Source organism: Ostrea edulis, chromosome 1 (assembly GCF_947568905.1).
Source record: "Ostrea edulis chromosome 1, xbOstEdul1.1, whole genome shotgun sequence".
In the NCBI taxonomy this organism is placed as follows: domain Eukaryota; kingdom Metazoa; phylum Mollusca; class Bivalvia; order Ostreida; family Ostreidae; genus Ostrea; species Ostrea edulis.
This window is the reverse complement of record NC_079164.1, coordinates 49,626,201-49,650,187: the sequence shown is the minus strand read 5'-3', so window position 1 is coordinate 49,650,187 and position 23,987 is coordinate 49,626,201. Positions and strand designations below refer to the sequence as shown.

At 34.3% G+C, this 23,987-nt stretch overlaps 2 protein-coding genes across 3 annotated transcripts in view; one reads left to right on the top strand and one right to left on the bottom strand.

The window, feature by feature from the left end:
* Window positions 1-23,987, top strand: part of LOC125651468 (ATP-dependent RNA helicase DDX1-like) — a 211,718-nt gene that overhangs the window by 135,756 nt on the left and 51,975 nt on the right. The gene's annotated exons all lie outside the window — the stretch shown is intronic.
* LOC125651485 (cysteinyl leukotriene receptor 2-like) lies at window positions 18,846-22,880 on the bottom strand. The gene is made up of 2 exons (XM_048880109.2): window positions 22,064-22,880; window positions 18,846-21,879 (listed from the first exon to the last, which is right to left on the bottom strand). The coding sequence occupies exon 2, from the start codon at window positions 21,709-21,711 to the stop codon at window positions 20,620-20,622; it is 1,092 nt and encodes a 363-aa protein (XP_048736066.1). The 5' UTR covers window positions 21,712-21,879; window positions 22,064-22,880; the 3' UTR covers window positions 18,846-20,619.

The window sequence follows — 23,987 nt, the reverse complement described above, 5'->3', positions numbered from 1 at the left end:
ACACTGAACACGTATATTAAATTTTAGTGCTTTGAAATACATGTAAATGTTAACATTATCATAATTTATTTACTAATGCAAATGGTCAAATCCAATTATAGAATGTGTTTAATTCACTATGCATCAATAAAGTAGGCATATATTGGTTACTTATGTAAAGATAGAAAATATGCGATTCAATTATCCGGACGCTTCATTTATCCAGACGATTTTGCTGGGAACCTAAGCGTCCGGATTAACGAGGCTCCACTGTATATTCAATCAAAACTTAAATCAAATTTATACATGCTCTAACTTGATCTCACTTTTGGATGATTAGCATAACTGAAGTTCATGTCCGTTTTAGCATGGACTCGCATTCAACCTAACGGGGACTCCAAAGATATTTGGATCTTATCAATCGGCTTTTGGGTGTGCAGTCTTCAGATGTTTAGCTTGGATGATTACTATCATAGCCATATAAATGGTGTTGCATCCAATGTAAGTCATCACTAACCACCACACCTATACCGCCAACAAAGAAAACATAATTCACATATGAAATAACAACACTTAATTTGCATAAGTAGGGAAGTGCTCTCTTGAGTGCAGTTTATTGTCATTGTATATATATGTAAAAACACACCCATTTTCTTTTCCCTAATCTTGTACAATTTACAATAACAAAATAACATATTTCAAATACATGTATATGAAAACAAACATGAAATAAAGAGGGCAGATGGATGGGAAAATGTGTGACTGTGCTGATGCTACCAAACATGGCTACCTCACAAACAAAATCATTTGAAGCTGTGAATTTTCTGTCGCATGGGGCTTTAATGAACGTTCGAAGGTATGTTTGGACACAAGTATAGTGGGAAAATATGTTAGGAAATTTTTTATATAAAATTTTTGAGACGACAATGCAAGAATATAGCTGTGTAGGGCCGCAACCATGCATGTTTTTTTTTCTGCGCCATAAATTGAAGGTTTTTGTAAGGAATAGATCTGTAGCTCTCTGGTCTGTCCCCTGTTAATCTGTTTGTCTGGAACTTTGTAACTGTAGAAAATACGATACAGTTGCCCCTTGGTACCTCAAACACTGATATCTCGAATACCTTGGACATCTCGAAGCAACTGCTCTATAGAAATTTACTATACAGATAAACCCCAGTCTCTCAAACAAAGTAATTTTAAATACCCCTGTTATCTTATGTAATCCCTTGCTTAAAATCACTTGCATTAGCTTGAAGTCAGGGTAATTTGCCACTCTAATGAGCAGGACAGTTTATTAAAATCCACCTATGATGTCATTCTTTTGTTCGAACACTCCATTATTTTTCAGGAATGGAGTGTTCAGAAAGTAGGTCAACCTTTATACAAGTAGATATAAATGCATGCAACAAAAGAATGAAAAACGTAAGACATGATCAAATCCACAAAGTTTAGTTTTTATCAATGCATGTTTACAGTGGATTTTAAGTGGGTCAATGTACTCGTATCACTCCATTCTTTAAAAGCAATGGACCTCGACCCCTTCAGGGCCTCGGTCCATTACTTTTAAGGAATGGAGCGATACTTGTACATTAACCCTTACGTAAAACCCAGTGTATGTATCACTCCATTTCTTAAAAGCAATGGACCTCGGCCCCTTTGTAAAACCCAGTGTATGGCATCAGTTCATTGCTATGTTGATTACATCTACCTGTCTGTCATGCAGGGGTTCCAGGTGTTCCTGAGATTAATCAATAAGTTTGAGGCTGTGGACTTTGCAGCCTATCTTGATTTTAGTTACATAAGCTGAGTTTAGTGTGTATGAAATCAATGCAGACTAGGAGATGACATGTTAATTGTTATGTAGCTTTGGTAACTACCCAGTAATGCAATGTTTAATTCACCAGCATGCACAGATTATGCATATCAAAGTGAAAACTGTAAATATCAAAGCGAAGCATAAATTTATGACTTATCGCAATTAAAAATTGTTTTTCCTGTATAAGACTAGGAAGATTTTTCAATAGTCAGTACACAACTTCAGATAAGGACTTCATAGTCAACCTGAGAGGGGGATATAGATTATCTGCTGTTGGCGTAAAAAGAAAATTAAATGTACGTAATGTCAAGACAAAGTTACAGGCAATTACAGGTGCAGCATGAGGCAAAAACTGCGCCAAGAAATTCCAACAAACACCTTCAACATGGTTGGAAAATGTACCAAAAATCAAAGAGGCCTTTGAAGAGAAAAAATGTGCAGAGCAACTTAAAAAAGACACTGAAAAAGCAATATTTCAGTGGTGTATGACAGCCAGAGACAGAAATTTACCAGTATCAGTCCTTTGCTTCTGGTAAAAGCTGAGGAGATTGCTTCTCAGTAAGAGGATACAACGTTTTAAGTTTTCATTTGGCTGGTTAAACGGATTTAAAGACCGTCATGGCATCACTTTTAAAATAGTGTGTGGCGTATCTAAATCTGTTGACAACCAAAGTGATACAATGCTACAGTGGAAAGACAACCTCAAATACTGCTTAGCAAATCCTTAATGCTGATGAAACTGAGTTGTTTTTTAGTTCACCTGAGCTGATCACTGTCGTCTGTCTGTAAACTTTTCACATTTTCGACTTCTTCTCCAGAACCACTTGGCCAATTTGGCTTTCAAGTTTTTTTTCAAATAAAGGGTCGGGCCCCCTTCAAAGGAGAGATAATCATGAAAATGCAAAAATAGGGAGGTGTCATTTAAAAATGTTCTTCTCAACCATTGGGTCAGAAAAGTTAAAATTTACAAGAAAGCTTCCTGACATAGTGCAGATTCAAATTTGTTAAAATCTTGGCTCCCGGGGTAGGATGGGGCCACAGTATGGGATCAAAGTTTTTTATGCTGATATATGTGTGTGTGTGTGTGATTGATTGATTGTATCTTGCTTAACGTCTCTCTCGAGTTTCACTTATATGGAGACGTCACCAAGACCTGTGAAGGGCTTCAAATTTAGGCCTATGCTTGGCGCTTACGGCCATTAAGCAGTGAGGGTTATTTAGCGTGCCACACCTACTGTGACACGGGGCATCAGATTTTAAGGTCATTTCGAAGGACCCGTGACAGTCACACCTGATGCCAAGTATTTGGTGTTGGAACTGTCACTACTTGTTTTAACAACTTAGGTCTGTCGTGGCCGGGATTTAAACCCCGTATGCGGGGCGAATACTCTAACCTAAAGGCCACCATGGTGGTGTGTATATATATATATAGGTAAAAAATAAAAATGAAACACGAAGACATTTAGTAAAGCTTTAGTGCTTTCATTTCAAATCTTCAGAAGATATATATATATTTATTTTAGAAGTTGATTCGGCACAGTTGTAAATAAATATTGAAAATCAGAATGACACATACCCTAAAAACAATCATTTACTGCTAGCGCTTTCTCCACGTCTACATGGTTCATCAGGCAGTTCAAATATACAAAAATTGTTTAGCAACGTCTTTGTTATGACGTCAATTAAACAAGTCCTTTATGACGTCATAATAACGTTAACCGGTAGCATTTGGTAATTGTCTATAATTCTCACATATTTTGTAAAAATGTTAGTTCAATTGTTCAAATAATTATTTTCTATTAAGGCTTGGATTAAAAAGTTTAATAAAATAGTCCTCTTTGGCTTTGCGAGTTATTTCATTTTCAGTCCACATTTTAAAGAACGGGAACACTTTAAATTTACCACCCCCGCATTCCGCAAAATGTTCACTACATGAACCATGTAGACATGGAGAAAGCGCTAGCAGTAAATGATTGTTTTTATGGAATGTATCATTCTGAATTTTTATATATATATATATATATATATATATGAAAAATCTTTCAAAATATCTCTTGAACTATTTAAGTTAAGGCTTTCATATTTATGCTCCCCTTTAAAGAAGAGGAGCATATTGCTTCACACTTGTCAGTCGGTCAGTGGAACACATGTATATCCCTTGGCACAGAGAGACTGTACCAAGTTTAAAATTTGTTCTCTCCCTTGGCACAGAGAGACTGTATACTAAGTTTATAATTTGTTCTCTCCCTTGTCACAGAGAGACTGTGTACTAAGTTTATAATTTGTTCTCTCCCTTGACACAGAGAAACTGTGTACTATAATTTGTTTTCTCCCTTGGCACAGAGAGACTGTATACTAAGTTTATAATTTGTTCTCTCCCTTGGCACAGAGAGACTCTGTACTAAGTTTATAATTTGTTCTCTCTCTCTTGGCACAGAGAGACTCTGTACTAAGTTTATAATTTTGTTGATTTTATTGCTGTCCATTGTTTGGAGATAAATTTGTACTCATAATTCATGTTACATTTGTGCCCAGCAGTTTATAAGTTAATTCACTCCAACTTCCCTGTGTCAAAATCTGTCCATCTACAGCTTTCATTCATCTAAAAGAAATTTTATTTGTGGATATTTTATTGATGTTTTAGTTTTGAACTGTGGGTTCAAACAGGAATTAGTCAATGGGGTCTGTATGGCACGAATGCATGCAATTTGTTTCCATTTCTGTATTATTTACAGCTTTTCAATCAAGAAGCAAATGATGAAAGATTCTCTTTTATAGTCAGTTTAGGTCTATGCAGAGGTTTTCATGAAATTGCTGTCTGCATCTAGACATGCAACAATTTGAATCATCATAAGAGTTTTTAATACATTAGTTACTTGAATGTTTATGTAGGACTAAAACTGATTCTCAGTACTTATATATGCTATTGTCACATAATTCTTTTGTTTGTTGTATGTTTCGAATTTTTCTGTCAAAACCATAATCAGAGTCGCTAGAGCAGAGGTGTAGCAGATGATCTTTAATAGAAAAACCATTCGAGGAGGTCTGGGGATGGCATGATGTCTGGCATGCGTTGGTCCAAAGGTCGATACATTATTTTGTCTTTGGGTCAGACTATTTTGAAGAATCTTGCAATTGACATGCAAATTAAATATGACAAGCCAATTAAACCAGTAATTTGTTTCATTATGGTGCATTTCTGACTGAGTACCAATTATTGCCAGTTTTTCTATTTTGATGGCCCCACCACAAAGTGGTTGGAAAATATAGTTTTACCCTTGTCAGTCCTTCTGTTCTTCTGCAACACCCAGTTTTCCGGATTTTTTCTTAAATGCCATGAGATTTTGAATTGATTTATTGTATGCAGGTAACAGATCAAGTGTGAGTTTTGTTCCGGTTCGTTGATTTTTTAAACTTAACTTAAAAAGTTACTGTTACATCCAGTTTTGCAGACTTTTTTTCTAAACACCTGGAGATATTGAACGGATTTTTTGTATGCAGATATATATTGATGAGTTACAGATCTAGTTTGAGTTTGGTTGTGGTTAGTTGATTTTTTATGGTGTTGTTGCCCATTTAATATAGAAAAATTAATGTTAGGACCAGTTTTCCGGACTTTTTTCTTAACGCCTTGAGATATTGAATTGATTTTTATATACAGGTGTATATTGATATGTTACAGATTGAGTTTGAGTTTTGTTCCGCTTTGTTGAATTTTGATGGAGTTGTGCTCCTTTAACTTAGAAAAAGTACTGTTTTAATACGACCAGTTTTCCAGACTTTTTTCTAAATACCTTGAGATATATAAATATATATTGAATTGATCTTTTGTATGCAGGTGTTTATTGATGAGTTACAGATCGAGTTTGAGTTTGGTTCAAGTTTATTAATTTTTGATGGAGTTCTGCCCCTTTAAAGTAGAAAAATTTATTTATTTTTATGGCTGTTAAAACATTTAAAGGATTGTTGTTGAGTTCTTCATTGAACTAAATGTGTGTAACATAGAATCTGAATACCACATTCATTGCTATACTTTGATGGATTTCCTACATTTGACTTTACTGCAAGCGGGGAAATTCATGTCGTTCTGACACATCTTTCTATTTTTTATTATTTTTTTTTGCAATGATTTCTTCTATTCATGAATTGTAAGCTGATTCATACTTCTTCTCAAATAAAGGGTACTATTAGTTGTACCAATTAGGAAAAATTTGATTCCATATAAAATCCGTACCCAAAGTTATGGGTCCTCCAAAAAAAGGACTTTGGGGTTTGGCTTTCGAGTGTAAGTAATGTATAGTTTAGGTTTGAGTGGCTTCTGTTAATGCCTTTTCTACATAAATATATTAATCACTGTTGTTTTGATTCAACAAGTTTGTCTACCGTGAAAATACTGCACAAATTTGAATGTATAGCAGTAGAAATGAGGCCTAACTATTATCGTCTATTTTTTAGTCCCCTACTGACGAAGTTGAAGGGGACTTTAGGTTTGTGCTCTATCTGTCTTGTCTGTCTGTTAGTTCAGTTTTCCATACTTTTTTTGTTTGTTCTTGCAGATAACTTATTTGATATTTCGTATGTTGCTTTGCCATAACAAGTTACAGATCAAAATTGAATATGGTCTCGGTCCATTGGTTTTTCACTTAGTTATGGCCCTTGGAATTAGAAAAATAGCATGAATTATCAGTTTTCTGGACTTTTTTTTTTTTTTGGTTATTCTTGCAGATATTCATTTGATATTTGGTACATTGCTTTGCCATAACAAGTTACAGATCAAGTTCGAATTTCATTTAGGTCTATTGATTTTCCATTAAGTTATGGCCCTTGGACTTAGAAAAATAGCATGAATTGTTAATTTACATCCAAGTTTCTTATCACTGTAGATAAGAATACTACACTCATTAAAACTTCTAGCATAGTAATACAACAATATAGCTAAATTATTCATGATCATCTACATGTCAGTTTATTGACTTGGTTAAAGACCTAAACCTAATTATAAATTTGTCATTTTTCTTGGTCTAGTCTCTACTCGAATAGTAGTTGATTTCCAACCATTCCTATCCTGGTTCCCCAATTTCCCTTCTACCATAACCTACATAATGAAACTTTGAATATTGTTGTGGTACAGTAATTTTTGCAACTGGTAGGGGACTGTGTATTGCCATGCAATACTCTCCAAATGCTTGTTGTTATATGGAGAGTACATAATTTGTCCGACTAACTCCTCCCACAATTTTAAAGTGAGGACCATCTTGTTTTACAGAGTGTTTGTATGGATATTGAAGATGTGCATGTGGCAAGGATTTTGATGTTCTTCAATTTCTGAGAAAATAACAGGTTGTTGAACTTAGTCAGTTTTGAGGAAATATTGCATTGAGAGTACATGATTTGTCTTTTATTTTTCCTTCTACAATTTTCAAATGAGGACCTTCTTATTTTACAGAATATGTGTATGGGTATAGAAAATGTGCATGTGTCAAGAATTTTTATTTTCTTCGATTCTTAAGAAAATTACAGATTGTTGAACTTAGCCCTTTTTTAAAGGAAATATTCATATCATGCAAAGAAAGTATGTCACAGCCTGATGATGGCTGATACTACCTGAAGCAAAGTTCTACTAAATGGCTTTAGAAAAACACCCTATGTAAGCATTTTCACGGGCGTATTATGTACCATTTGCAGTATTCTTGTTATATTCTTATGAAGCAGAGTTTATTCAAAAGCTTCTACGTGATAAAGAAAAAACTCTTGTGCTGTGGCCTTCAACTCGATATATAGATACTAGTATATCGACGATGTTTTATCAACATGTATTTTAAAACAATGATCATTTTTATTCAAATGTTGATTCGATATATTCCTGTGAACTTGAGTCCTTCACATCTGCTTCACACTTACATATTTTATTGAAAATGGATATTAACTGCAAATTAACAACTCAACTTTATGATGAACGGGATGATTTCATCTTCTCCATCGTCTTCCAATATTTATGTACAAATATTCCATTATCACCTTCATATGGTGTTTATATTTCTCAACTGATTTGATACGCTAGAGCTTGTTTTGCGTATGATCAGTTTTTAAATCAGAGCAGGCTACTGAAAAACAAGTTGATATTACAGGATTTCAACAGCTTTGTTTAAAGTCATCATTTCGCAAATTCTGTGGTGGTTATAATGATCTGGTTTGCCCATATAAGCCATCATTAGGTCGAAAGCTGTGTGACATGTTTCATACCGATTGTTATATAGGCTGTTCTTGACACACTGATACCATCAAGATTTTTTGATATTGTGCTGATTTGAGGTTGAGAACAGCCAAGTCCCTTTGTTAATACATGTATTTTACTAATTTAAAGAAGTTTTTCAGCTTCAACTTTACCTTGAAGTGGCTGCATGCTCTCTGGTAAAGATATGATTGCATACAAATAGATGCACAAGCGTAATTTACGTACAATCGTGCATTTCATGATTGTTTTCCAAATCTATCAATTTTGTTTCAATCAAATTACTCATCAGTATAAACATATAGGTAATTTTGTACATCGAATGATTTGTATTCAAAGCTGGAGATCATAGCCTGTCTATTTTAATTCTCATTGATACAAATTGCATATAAGTATAATTACGTAGGTAAATTTTTCCTTCAACTGATTCGCATAATTAAGAGCCATATACATGTACCTAGCCCTGGCTATTTTAATTGATTCTTGCACCCCAAGCTACATGTCCCTGTCACTAGAAAAACAACAACCCACAAAAACAAAACATTTAATCAATTTACTTGACCAAATAACATGCTGGGGGTTGATGAGGTTAGTAAAAACACAGCAATTCCTATTTTAGGCCTAATGACGCAGATGCTGTAAGAAACACTGTAATAACTGTTGTTTATCACTCCATTATTCAACATGGAAGACTCAATGTTTAGTCAACACCCACAAAATCAACCTACTAATATCATTCAGATGCCATTTGTCAATGTAAAATTAAATTGTGATTTAATGGTTATTAATTGCGTACTTTGGATCCTACTGCTATTGTTGTCATTGACCATAGCCCAATAGGCATACCTTTCAGTCACAAATGATTTATCCAATCACAGATTGCTTAGACATTTTCAAATGATGACTGTCAATGATTGGTAAATTTGTCATAAAATGCACCAATAAATGACAGAATTCTGTAACAAAAATGTATTGGGTATCCAGTATATGTTCTTATTTAAAATTCAGTTGGTTTAATTTTGAAATCAAATTTTGTACTATTTTACTTGCCATGGAATCTCTATTTTGTTACATCTGGAAACATCAAGAAATTGAGGAATTCAGTAAAAAAGCAAAAATTCATGATCCCCTGAATACTGACATCCTCAAAATAAAATTAAAGATCATAAAACAACACCTTGAGCCTGTGGGGACACAGGTTAGAATAGGTCCTCAGTAACTTGCTTGTCATAAAATGTTACTAAATGGGGTGGTACTTTGGATTAGACCACAAAAACCATGAAGGCCCCGTGTCACAGCAGGTGTGGCACGATAAAGATCCCTCCCTGCTCAAAGACCGTAAGCACTGAGCATATGCCTAAATTTTACAGCTCTTCACTGGCAATGGTAACGTCTCCATATGAGTGAAAAAAAATTGAGCAGGACATTAAACAATATACAATCAATCAACTTATCACACCTTGTCCTGCAAGTGTTGCAAGACTCTGGGATATGGGCCATCAGAAGTTCATTGAAAGTGTTCTGCATTATTTTACATGCCAATTTTCAGCACATAATCTGAAATATTCAATATTTGCATAATCATGGTACATGTAATGTCACTGAATATTTTGGTCCCATTATGTTAAGTTGTGTATCATGTATATCTCTTCAAATAAAGTCAATAAAAGTAAGGTGTTGCTTGAAATGAAAAGCACTACGTATTATTAAGTTCATTGTTTATTTAAATCAAACTGTATTTCCAATATTCAATTTGATAGTTTAATGAATTCAACAAATATTCCAAAGGGATCTAATCAGAGATACTAATGTACCTCTGTACAGTTAAACCTGAATATAACGAACATGCTTATACTAACATTTTATAGGATATAACAGATTTGTTATAGCAAACTGTTTTTGGCTGGCCCTGGAGATTCACTATAACCATGTTTTACTGTATTTCAGTTACTGACACTAATCTTCACAGTCCACATACAGTTATTGTGTATAAAGATTAGTGTCCCCCCCCCCCCCCCCCCCCTTGACCAACATCTACTTACTAATATTGCCAATTGATTACTTTTTAAAGATGTGTTGCATCATTGGTATTTTTAACACCAGGTCAGCAGAGAGAGAAAGAGACAGGCATACTAAATCCCTGGAATTGATTCACTAAAAGGAATTATATTTATTGTATTAGGATAATAATATTAACCCTGTACTGAATAAACACACATCATTGATCAGCTGATCATCCATGTGTGTCTAATCAAGTCCAATATAATCAAACTGGGGGCTAGTTTCCTTAAGAAATGGCTTCTTTTTTATCTTTTCAAATTTTGGATTTAATGAAGGGATGTAGGAGAATTGTGACTCCCAATGGGAGACCTGTTTTTGATGCTCAATTAGTTGACGGCTTTATCCGGTCCCTGCTGTGGAGGTCTTTCATTTCTCCCTCTGTAACCATTCCCCTCCAGGTCGTTTTTGAGTGTCCTTTTTTCTTATATCAACTGGATCCTTGATGCATGTTCTATCAGTTGCCAATTATTTCCCTAATTCTCACTCAGAAAAAAAAATTAGTTCAACATTGATTTCCATTTTATTTCAGAAGAGATCACTTTCTAAGTTGAAAAGTTTGTGATTGGAAATCTGATTGAAATGAAAGTAGAGTGTTAGTATATAAATATTGCATGTAGTTGAGGGTAACATTGAAAATTTTCACCCCGAGAAAACCATTGTCAACCGAGGCGTAGCCGAGGTTGACAATGGTTTCTCGAGGGCTGAAAATTTCAATGTTACCCTCAACTACATGCAATATTTGTTTTATTATACTGAATGTTATGTAAACTGGAAAGCAGAAAAACTTGCGTCTGTTGACATTTGATCAATCACTGTCATGCGATATTTTGTATTTCAATGCGAGTACTCGCGTTTATTACAACGCTCAAACGATGTCGTCTAGCAATCTACGGCGAACCGTAGGCGCATAAATTTTACGCATGTGATAATTTTTTATAATATCACCCGTTGTCAAGTACTGTTACCCGTTGCTAGATACTATCACCCTGGGGCGCGTGTTTTCTGTTCTCAGAGGGTAACAATATGTTTTTTCAAATGCTTCTCGATCAATCAGGTTCGAGTATTTTACATGAAAGTATAATATTATAAAATGTAAACTTTATTGTTGTAAATACATGAGGGTATGAACTTTTAATGCCTTGCACTGGCATACTTCTCATGAAGGGCTAACATGCTTCATGAAGTATACAGACATGAAACGTCGTAGTTCATACCCTTTAGTGTTTTCAAAAATGAATTTTTTTTCTTAAATGGACAGTCATCCAGTCGAATGTTGTGGCTCTAATGTGATCCAGTCAAATGTTGTGGCTCTAATATGACCCAGTCGAATGTTGTGGCTCTAATGTGATGCAGTCAACTGTTGTGGCTGTAATGTCATCCAGTCAAATGTTGTGGCTCTAATGTGATCCAGTCAAATGTTGTGGCTGTAATGCCATCCAGTCGAATGTTGTGGCTCTAATGTGATCCAGTCAACTGTTATGGTTCTAATGTGATCCAGTCAAATGTTGTGGCTGTAATGCCATCCAGTCGAATGTTGTGGCTCTAATGTGATCCAGTCAACTGTTGTGGCTCTAATGTGATCCAGTCAAATGTTGTGGCTCTAATGTGATCCAGTCAACTGTTGTGGCTGTAATGTCATCCAGACGAATGTTGTGGCTCTAATGTGATCCAGTCAACTGTTATGGTTCTAATGTGATCCAGTCAAATGTTGTGGCTCTAATGTGATCCAGTCAAATGTTGTGGCTCTAATGTGATCCAGTCAAATGTTGTGGCTCTAATGTGATCCAGTCAACTGTTGTGGTTTTAATGTGATCCAGTCAACTGTTGTGGCTGTAATGTCATCCAGACGAATGTTGTGGCTCTAATGTGATCCAGTCAAATGTTGTGGCTCTAATGTGATCCAGTCAAATGTTGTGGTTTTAATGTGATCCAGTCAAATGTTGTGGCTGTAATGTGATCCAGTCAAATGTGGCTCTAATGTGATCCAGTCAAATATTGTGGCTCTAATGTGATCCAGTCAAAAGTTGTGGCTGTAATGTAATTTAGTTGACTGTTGTGGCTCTAATGTGATCCAGTTGACTGTTGTGGCTCTAATGTGATCCAGTTGACTGTTGTGGCTCTAATGAAGCTTGTTGAGAATTTGGTCATTTCCAGTTTGATGTAATATGGAGAAAAAGTCTAGTACATTCTCAATGGGTTTTAGCTAGTTATCTTAGGGATTTGCATTGTCATAAATTCTTCTCAATTTCATATCTACTTCTGACTCCTATTCTTCCAACACTCTTTACTTTAACCTACGTATCATTACAACTATGTGAATATAGTTGTACTCTTTCAAGTTTGGAATCTGTCTCACTGGTATGTTCTTCATAATTGTTGCCCTGCTGTGATGTTTGTAAACAATAAAAATGAAATAAAAAGCTTCACTTCTACTCCATGAATCAGCTTTATTGTACAACAGAAATCATTTTAATTTAGCATGCGTAGTTAACATTGATGAATTGTAGCTGACTTTGGCACAACATATTGGTTTTCTTTACTCTGTCAGGAATGATAGATATATGTGAATATCTAATAAACTTTGTTGCCAAACTTTGCTAACAGATGGACTTTCCTGTCTTCTGTTATGTGTGTATGTATTGGTCTGTTTGTCTGGCGTTAAATGACTAAATGTTAAGTTATCAAACATGGTACAAAGATCAAAAATCCTCTTGTATTTCTGAATATGTTATTCTTCTTCGAGGGATTGGTTCACATTTTTAAATTATTTTTTTTCAAATTTGATGTTAAACATTAAAAATATAACTCATTTAATGTTGCCAGCCAAAGTTTTGACCTTCTGAATGCAAGAATAAAAGAAATATTTTAGCTTGAACTCTGTGTTATGTGATCAAAGACTTGAGTCTTTATGTTTACAAACAGATTGTGATTTAAAGCATCTTAATTTTGCACAGTCACAAATTGAACTTCTAGATTGCACGTTAAAAAATGCTTAAAGAATACTTGAAATGTGATGGATACGATATCCATTTCTTTTGAAAACATCATAAACAATAACATATTGCAATCTTTGTTTACAAAACAAATGAGTATAACCTTATTTTTTTGTGAAGCCTTTTAAACACATTAGATTTTGCATCATTAAAAGTGAAAAACAAAATTGGGGGGGAAATCATGAATAAGTCCCTTTAAAATCACTGATAAGGGTATTGCTTTTTATGTTTTGCCTGTTTGAGCTCATTTGACGTATTTCAATTTTTCTTTCCAATGTTAATTTTGAGGTACACACCAGAAAAGATTGTCTGGACCAACCAGAGGGCATCACAATTCCTGACCATTTAATAAGTCAAAACCATAGTACAAGCATCATCATGTAGGGTAGAATTTTGGTCACGAAGTGTGTTCAGATGTCAGGGGATCTTAGTTTCTCATGGGAATGTATATGCTAGGAAATGTGTTAGAAAAGCAATCTTTATAAGAACCACACAGGTACATTATGTAACTGGTTTTATGCAGATTAAAGTTTGTTCACACTATGGCCCCAAGGGTTAGGAGGGGCCCATAGCAGTGGTTAAAATATTACAAAGGAAATATAGAATTTCTTTCGAATTCTTTTCAATTGAGAACCACAAGAGTTATGAATTTGTCAAGTTACTATGCAGGCATCCTCGACTAGTGTAGGTTCTTGTTGGTTCATACCATGACCCCAGGACAGGACCACAATAGGGGTCTAATTTTTTATATAGGAAAATTCTCTTGAAATTAATCTTCTCAAAAATCACAAGGTTGAAGTATTTAGAATTAATATTCAAAAGTCCTTAAGTAGTGTGGATTCTGATTTGTTCACACCCATGCTCTGTGTGAGACTATAATTGTTCACACCCATGCTCTGTGTGGCCCAGTGTGAGACTATAATTGTTCACACCCATGCTCTGTGTGGCCCAGTGTGAGATTATAATTGTTCACACCCATGCTCTGTGTGGCCCAGTGTGAGATTATATTTGTTCACACCCATGCTCTGTGTGAGACTATAATTGTTCTCATCCATGCTCTGTGTGGCCCAGTGTGAGACTATAATTGTTTTCATCCATGCTCTGTGTGGCCCAGTGTGAGATTATAACTGTTCACATCCATGCTCTGTGTGAGACTATAATTGTTCACACCCATGCTCTGTGTGGCCCAGTGTGAGACTATAATTGTTCTCATCCATGCTCTATCTGGCCCATATCATACAGTGTGAGACTATACTTTGGATTTTAAAAATGTTTTATGTGTGGTGTGGTCACTTGAGTGATATAGCCCATGGGCCACTTGAGTTTTTCTTTTAAACTAAGCATTACATTATGGTGTAATTAATAGGATTGCATAATTTTTGATAAGCATTAGAACATAAACATAGTTTTACTGTTTAATATATTATGACCCTGACTTAGTGCACACCACCAGTTATGTTTAAGTTTAATTTTTCTACATTGCAACCTCATTATAATGCCACACTCACTTATTTCCAAAGATGATTGAGCTTGTTGAATTCAATTATCTTAAAAGGAAGTGAAAAAGCATTCTTATGATATGAAATATTCTACTTGTTAATTAGAGTTGAGCAATATTACCGGTATACCAGTATATTGCAATATTTCCACTGACGATAATATATCGCGATATGAAAATTGGATACCGGTATATCGTCATATTATTTAACTATGGAACACACTATGAAAACATTCTCTCATTCCACCAGCTTAGTATGTTGTTTAATTTGCAAAATAGCGTTGATTACCTTCATCTTAAATAGTACAGGAAACCAATATATATTGCTAAATGGGGAACCAAATATGTACAACGTATAGGAGACGGATTAAGGGATTTTCGTAAAGTTTTAGAATAAGTTAAAATTAAAAAATTAAAAAGTTTAAAGCTTTATATTAAAACTTAAATCAGTACATAATTCTAAACATAGTTCTCTTTTTAAATACATATAGATATGAGATAGATATAGATATGGAATTTTTTTCTGCACTATTCCGGAATTCGATGTTTGCAGTTTGAAACTTTAGACTATAAACTTCCTGTATAACTATGGACGCCAAATACAAAGTTGTAAAAACTAGAAAAGGAAAAGCAGTCTTGTTGGTTAATTTTACTTTTTTGATGTTTTGGTTTTACTGAGCAAGTACTCAATAGAAATATTCAAGATTGTAGAGTTAAGGTACGTTTTATTCAATAATTGCTATAAAAATCTTGTTTTTTATATGAAATTTGAAAAAGGCAATACTGTATATTGCAATATTTAAATTAAATATTGCAATATTGTTTTTCATGGCAATACCCAACCCAACTTTTTTTATCATTAACTTTCAATTTTTTCTCAGACTTGCAAATATTTTGTCAGTTTTGCAGATTTTCAAAATTAAAGGAAAATATGCATTGAAAAAATACTGGTCATTGAATTGTTAATTTCAATCATTTGTTCTCCTTTCTTTCCGTATGTCAGAGAAATGCCTATTTTGGTGTTTCTCAAACTTGTGTGCTCTTTTTTTTATCCATGCTGACTATGTGAACTTCTGTTGTCATGGTTTTGTATCTACTGTAAAAGTAATAGTCAATCCAATGCCAAATTGTAAGTTATGTTATGAATCTAAAAGTCAGGTATTAGGACTGATAGGATCATACTTTTAATAATGAACCAATTAGCACTGGACAGTGCCCAATTTCTAGATTCTGATTCAACAGAATCTGAGACAAAAATGTTGACAGTGTAATATTTTAACTTTAAAAGCATGGAAGAGCAGGTTAAGTGTAAGGACAAAATTTAGCATGGAGACTTGAACAAGACTTTACTTGTTTGTGTACATTAGCATGGAGACTTGAACAAGACTTTACTTGTTTGTGTACATTAGCATGGAGACTTGAACAAGACTTTACTTGTTTGTGTACATTAGCATGGAGACTTGAACAAGACTTTACTTGTTTGTGTACATTAGCATGGAGACTTGAACAAGACTTTACTTGTTTGTGTACATTCACATCTGTAGTATACACAATTTTTCATCCTGATTCTGTCTTTGGAATTTCTTAGAGAAATGACAATACAAGCATAATCTGACATACAGATGTCGTCTTGTTGTACAGCAGGTTTAAGTGGTCTTGTCTTTGATATTCGCTGGTACGTGCACTGCCTTCAAATGTATTACGTAGTAGATTTTCGTTATAGATTTGGTGTCATTTCATTGGTATAGAATTTTCTGTTGTAGGTTGAAAGGTTCAAAGAACAAATGGTCACAGGGAAACTGTACACAAATAAAGTGTATTACAGTTACTGTCTTCAATCACTTAATGCCAGACCTTTTGAAAAAGAGGGAATATCTTTTAACCCTAAATTGCTTGGTACTGGTATGCCCAATTTTTTTTACCATCATTACAGACATTTTAAAATTGATCCTTTCAATATTGCCACACAAGAAGGGGAAGGGGGAGCATATGTTTTTAAAACATTTCTTGTTTAAATTTCAATATGTTTTAAAATTTTGAATTTGCAGCATCTGTTAATTTAGTTAATGGCAGTGCACAGTTAACGTAAAACTTCAACCACAATGGTATATTGGATTGTTATTGAATTAAAATGTAACACAGAATTGGTAGTCCAATTTCCATCACACCAATTTTATTAATATTTCGTGGTAAATCTGATTTCTTTGAATAATTGACTTAATGGTTGGTCCCTGTGGATGTTGTTCATCAGATAAGTCAACTGTAAATAGGGATTTTTTTTCATGTAGGAAAATAAATCATATAAATGGGGTAAGATGCAAGTCTCTTTCACACTTAATTACATGCTTAAGATAAGGATTGATCTTGGAAATACCCAGTGAATGCCTATATGGCAAGTGAATAGTTGATTCTGTTTTCGGAAATGTTTGTGACATAAGGTTCTTGTAACAGTGAAATGCATATAATAATAATCTTGGAGTTCAGTAGCACAGTAACATTTCCACCCAGCAGATATGATGATTTGGTACTTTTTTAAATCATTGTGTTGTTGAGCTTAATTTCAATCATTATTAATCTTTCTATCCAATGCAAAAATAATGGAATATTGAGGCAGTCCCAAGTACTGGGAAGTTTAGACACTATGTAATTTTTACCATCTATAAATGCAATAAGGAGGAATAACACACCATAGAAATTTGATAAGGATGACATTTAGTGAAGAATATGCACAATGTATTTTGAAATTGAAAAGTTTCAAAATTTTTTTTAAAAAATGCAGTTTTAGTAGAAAGTAATCAGAAAAAAATTAAAACTTCTGCTTGATATTGATTCAAACATACGAACTACATATGTCGACCTACTGAGCTACCGGCCCTGATTAAAAGGGGTCTACCTGTATTGCTGGTATTTACATTTTCATTCAAGTTTCAAAAGGAAGTCGGCCATTAGGATGATGTATTGTATCCTCCTTATTTGTAAACATGATTTCATCCCATTTATGAATTTGACCATGGTTAATGCCTTCTGATAGTCTGGGTTGTTTTAATACTAAATCAATTTACTCAAATGGCTTAAAGTTTGATCCTTTTAAGGAACTTTAAAAGTGGTACCCTTTTGTTTGAATTACATTTTTAAGTTAATTGTTGGAGTAATAAGTAGATAGTAAAAAAATGAAAAGAATCTTGAGTAGTACTCTTTCTATTTCAATAATTTTCTGTGATTTGATCGTAAAATATTAATTAGATGGGTTGCTATTCTGTATGCATGGAGCACATAGTTTTTACTAATAAGTTTACCATAAAGTTGAATAATTCCTCAAACCTCTGAACTACCAAAGAAATTGCATTTCATCATTTCTTGGTAATTCAATCATACAATTTGATGATTGTAATATTTTGAAAAACACATGGGAATAACCATAAAACAGGTATTGGAGATGGCTTATTTTTCTTTGTAAAAGAGTAACATATTGTTGAATTGAATTGGAATTGCATTAGCAAAACATGAAAATATATAAAATACTAAAGAGAAAAAGATGTTTTTCAAAGTGAGTACTATAATAAAGATCATGGAATCTCTAATTTCTGCAAACAATTTCAGACCTATAATCCATATACCAAAATACAGAGTTCATATACATGTACACTCAGGGAGTATGTAAACTATTCAAAAGAAGCTTTTACATTTAAGCTTACCCATACAATATTAAAACACATGCTATGTACTACATGTGTGTTATAGAAAATTATAGCTTCATTCAAATCTTGTTCTGGTAAGTGATGGAATTACATTGACATTAGAAAAAGCAGGTATGAAAATTTGTGATGCTTAATTATTTTTTTCAGACAATTTGTCATATTTTACAACACCTTCCTCTTTTTTCAGTATCAAAATGATTTGATTAAAAACTGTCTTAATAGCATATTTGCGAAAAGATTTATATTTGTTGCACTAAAAATATCCTTAATATGATTGAGACATCCTGTAGATAAATTGAGCCATTTGAATGGTGTATCACCGTATGAAGACAGAGGGCATAATGAGAAAAAAATCTATAGAAAGCATACTAATGATTTCATTGCACAGTGCCATTGAAATCAGGCGCAAGTTCTTGTTAAATGAATCGTAGTTCTGTAATGATATAAATCAAAGGGAGAGTCAGACTCTCGTTATATGAAATAGAAATGAGGAATATTTTGATAAAAGTACTTTATGCCTCAGAGAGGTATACTACCAGTACTACAGACAAAAAGAAGCAGTCAGCAATCAATTCAAAATATCATTTATTCATTGATGATTTAGGTTTCATCTAACATCTCAATGGAATCATGATCATTTAGTTCTTGAACAAATGTACAATATAAAACTTCATACATTCACATAAATTCAACAAAGTATAGGTTCAAGAATGGCATAAAATTCGGCCCTGTTAATTTGCAGTTTAATGAAATGCCAGTTAGTGTTAATTTTTTTGTGAAATTGTACAGACAAGGCCTCCATCTACCCATATATTCCAAATATTTTTTTATCCATTGAGTTAGTCTATGGGATAAAAGACATCTGAATCAACATTGCTCAAAACATGCCCAGGATCCAAAAAGATTTTAAAATAGCTATTAACATGCTTTTTTAGTTGATATTAGAAAAATATTATCAGAGATAGGGTTCACATGAAAAATTTAGCAAAAGTCCTAAAGCATAATTTGGCATATTTCACATAATTCAACAATTAGGGAATGATGATGCAGGGTAATGGTGTTATATAACAAAGCCAATTTTTGAGTATGATGTCATAATGAGAGGGTAGACGACAAGAAACCTTGAACTATACTGATGATACCTGTAAACAATGATTGCAAGTTTTGGAAAAATTCAGGGCTGAATTATGCCATTTTTAGGTCAGCTGATTCACTCAGATTATGACCTATTGCTATTGGTTTGTCGTTGTGAGTCGTAGGTCAACTGTTAAGCGTTAACAATTTAACATTTTAAACTTCTTGAACTACCCTTCCAATTATTTTCAAAGTTGGCAAGCATCTTTGGGACAAGGGGGACATAAAATACAGATTTCAGCCCATCTGCATTAGTGGTAGGGCACATATCGACCAATTTTCAGAAATCTCCTCTACAACCACATGTTAAGAAAAACTAAATGTATAGTCTTGCAGAACAGGAAGGCCTCTACCAAAATAATAAATTTCATGATCCCCGGGGTAGAGGTACTGACTCTAGGGCAGAGCCAAACTCGGCATATTGTGTTAATGTTTATATAATGTGTTCTTTTATGATATTGATACTAAATGGAAACTAAATAGATATTTAGAAGGAGCAGGTAGCCCTCAACCCAAATTGTAAATTTTATGATTTCAGGGGTAGAGGGTTTGGTTCCATGGCGGGGGCCAAAATTATCACTATGATTTTTGTTTTTATCATTTGAAAGACTTTTAATTTTGCAAACACTGTGTGAAAACTAAATACATATTTAGGAAAAGGAGACAGGGATGTACCAAAATTGTTACTTTCACAACCCCAGGGTTCTGACTCTACCGGACTGATGTCATTATAACATTTATTATATTAAGTCTTTCATAAGTATGGGTACTTTCAGGGGCATTTGTGTTTTAAGAACACATCTTGGTTTATACTGTTGCTGACTATTAGAAATTGTCTTGGATTTGCAGAACAGGAAAATTATTATAATTTTCTGAGTCCTTAGGGCTAATGATGCTTTTAACTTATACTCAGGTGACAGTTAAAGGCCTATGGGCCTTTTGTTGAAGCTACTTATTAATCAATATGACTTTATTTCTGTCATTGTCAAAAGACTGCTATTGAACAGTACTGTAGATTCCTAATATGTCCTGTAAATTAGAACCAGAAGCACCACTTGCCTTTCATTTTTATATTGCTTATCTGAAAACTCTTGATCAACTGTCCACTCCTGAATGCATGTTCTCGTAATTTGATATCTGTGAGTGAGTACTTCTGTAAGGTCAGGAATCTACAGTATTCATTAAAGTTTACTCACAAACTGGGCCCCTCATAGAGGTGTTGTTTCATTACAAGAGTCTGTTTCAAGATGGGTACTTTGGGACCCAGACTGAAGTTCATAGATTCTCCGACGATGTCTGCAACACACAGAAGAAAGCAGATCCCATACTTCTGCACGAAAGGTCCGTGAAAAAAAGAAACACATGAAAAAGATTATGGTTGTGTTGAGCCAAGCCATGTAATGAGCGGTGAAGCGTGCCTTCGCAAGTTGTATCATAAGTTCTTTGTCATGTAGCCATGAGGGGGGATATGTCATGTCTACAACATTGATGATGGTTGCGGGCATCACAAGAAGGAAATACACCATCGAAGTACCAAGCGTTGTGTATGTGAAGAGCAGTGAATGATGTTCTTGTGTCTGATGGGATTTGAAAGGCCTCTTTAAACAAATTCCAGTAAAAATCAACACATTGAAGGTGAAGATCAAGGCCAGTGGAATATAGGAATAAAAGCTTGCTGCAACCCAAGGCCAGATGAGGGAATGAATATCATTTTCTCTGTGGTAGGGGTAACAGCCGGAGTTGTTCATCAATTCAAAAGTCCACATAGCATGAATGCTGATGACCACTAATCCAACAAAGATGATGATCGCCACAAACTTGGCCATAAAGATGGTGCACAGAGAAGAGAACTGTTTAGGGTGCCATATGACTATGAAGCGGTCAATCATCATAGCCACCACAAACCAAATCCCAGAGTAAGAAATTACTCTGCTGATGAACTGCCACACACGACAAAGCCAGTCTGCTTTTTCATCCAAGGACTTTTGGTGGAGGATTTTAGAGAACCACTCCGTTCCAAGGAAGAGGTAGAGCATCAGCAGTGAGCAGCAAGCATAAGCCGTAATGTAAAAACTGATGGAACACTGGCAGAAGTTTTTCCTCCTTAGTACAATAATAGTTAGACAGTTACCCATAGTTCCAAGGATGATCAGAACAGGTGGAAGATACACTTGAAACAGCAATTCCAACAAAAGCAACTCGGATGCCTCGCCTGATGCTTGAGGTTCTACAATTTGCCCTATAGATGTCATTTCAACTTCTTGGGAAGTGGAATTTGGCATTTTGGAAGAATTCATCATCCTCAATTCCTTACAGTAAAGTTGATCAAATTTTTGCTTAGTTCTTTTAGAAGGAATTACAATGCACTCTGTTGATGGGCAAGAGATAAAGTATGGAATATATTGATTTCATGATCTTCCATGGGGTCCTCTGATCAGTGAAGATTGTCTTTAATTTACTAGCCTTCCCTGACAACGAAAGAAAAAAGGCTTGTTATGTTTTCATTGTAGAATATATGCTTTGCTTCAGTAAGCAGACAGAAGTTGCTAATTGACTTCTGCATACAAATGTACTCACACTTTCTCAGAAGATAAAAATTGATTTAAGGATGGCGATAATTTTACATTAGAATTTCACCTGATAGTAACCCACCTGTTTTGTATTCCAGCCTTAGTATTTCAGTTTACTGCATCCAACACCGGATATCTAACGGCAATAGTTCAATTAAACAAGCAGAATTAATCCCTTTTATAGCTCTCTGAATTTCAGTGCCAAAGATTAAATCCTCCTTCAGGCAATGTCTGCAACTATTTTGGAATATATGGCTTTTTTTCCAATGTTACACTGTGGAAAATATTTTCAAAAGAAATAAGTAAAATGTTGCATTCTTGTCTTAAATGTTTCCATCAGTTGTAGACCGATTTAATACCCTCATACGTCAGTTATTTGGAGCGTAAAACAAGGAATTTTAGTTGCTTCTGATGTCAGAAGTAGAGTGGATTCAATAAAATATGTACCTGAGTCATGTCTTGCAAAAGTTATGATGCAGTGTAGGGTCGTAAAATATCATTTCCTCCATGAAATAAGCCACTTTTGTTGTCACTTTTTTCTGTTTGGATTAGCAATGGGTGGTAATTGAATAATCAGTTTCCACTGTAGGTAGCCTCCTGTATTCTCGTGATGCCTTGGAATGATAAAATGCACACAATTCTTTTTGCAAGGTCCAGCTATGTAATCATATAATTGGACACTACATGAAATCAAGCTAGCTTTGTAAAAATCACCAATCTTTCCATCTACTTCAAGGTTACTTTTCACTTTAGAGGTTGACAAGTAATTTAAGCTCCCAGACAATAATACCAAAGTTGGGACTCCTGCAACAAAGTGACTTCCACTAAAGGAGATCTGACTTTTATAGTTGATTACCAGCTGCCATTGAGAGACCTTGGGAGTATTTACTGAACATTGATTGACAGACGTTGCCGTGGTTAAAAGCTACCAATAGCACATGGATACTTTATAGCTCTACGGAATAAGTAAAAGTTGCCTCCCCGTTTTTTCACTTGCATAAGATTTGTAGGTGGTACTTATTGATTATTGTATACATTACTTAGTCTAGCAATCACAAAGTGTTCATTTTTTCTTTGCACGACATAGAGATATATATCAACATGATCAAGAAATACATTAGATGATCTCTCCGTGTGTATGAAACAATGGTGTATCTAAGCTTTATTTTGTTTTAACTCAACGATTACACTGTCTTTATGAATTCATTTATTTGTGAATAAAATGTTTAAATGTCGAGAATGAAATTATTCACCAAGAATCAGATAGCATGGATATTAAGTAGAACAAATTTCTTTAACTAAAGAATTTCATATTTCTTTTTTGTTTGGTTCCTTTATTTATTTTTTTTCCTCAAATTGAATTTTTTTTAAATCTTGAGAGGATTGATTTGATTAGAGAAAGTATGCATTGTATGATGGCTAAGGACAGTGAATTTGTTTTGAAACTATAAACTGTCAGAGTGCATTACTCTCTACATAATCATGTTGTTCTGAGTCTTGTAATAAGATACATCAAAAGAGATTTTCATATCCATCTTTGCAATTTTACAGCTCTTTCATTGAGTTTAAATCATGGTTTCCTTAAGACAATGCTTTTTATTTCTTTTTTATGATACAACCTAGTACATTCGCACTGTTGAACTAAATTGAGAGTTCATCATCAGCTTGTATTGTTCTAAATAATTTCCTCAGCATGAAACCCTCGGTCTTCAGCTGTATAATGTACATAAATCTGGGTATCTTTTTTACTTTTCTTGTGAGACTTTAAAAAAACCCATCAAAGCTTGTTTGAAAGTTCCCCTGGGTTCCTGTCTGTTCTGTTATAACAGGAATGCACATCATTTTGATATACATTACATGCTTCATGTAGATATAGACTTGTTTCTCCTTGTTGTATTTCAATTTAGAATGTTTGAATAACTCTTTGAATTTATGTAACATACCTGCAGGGCTTTTGTGCTTAAGGAGGTTAAGAGCTGTATAAATGTAGCTTTGTTGGGTGGCCT

Coding starts and splice junctions, on each gene's coding strand:
- LOC125651485 (XM_048880109.2), bottom strand. CDS start 21,711: ATGATGAATTCTTCCAAAATGCCAAATTCCACTTCCCAAGAAGTTGAA.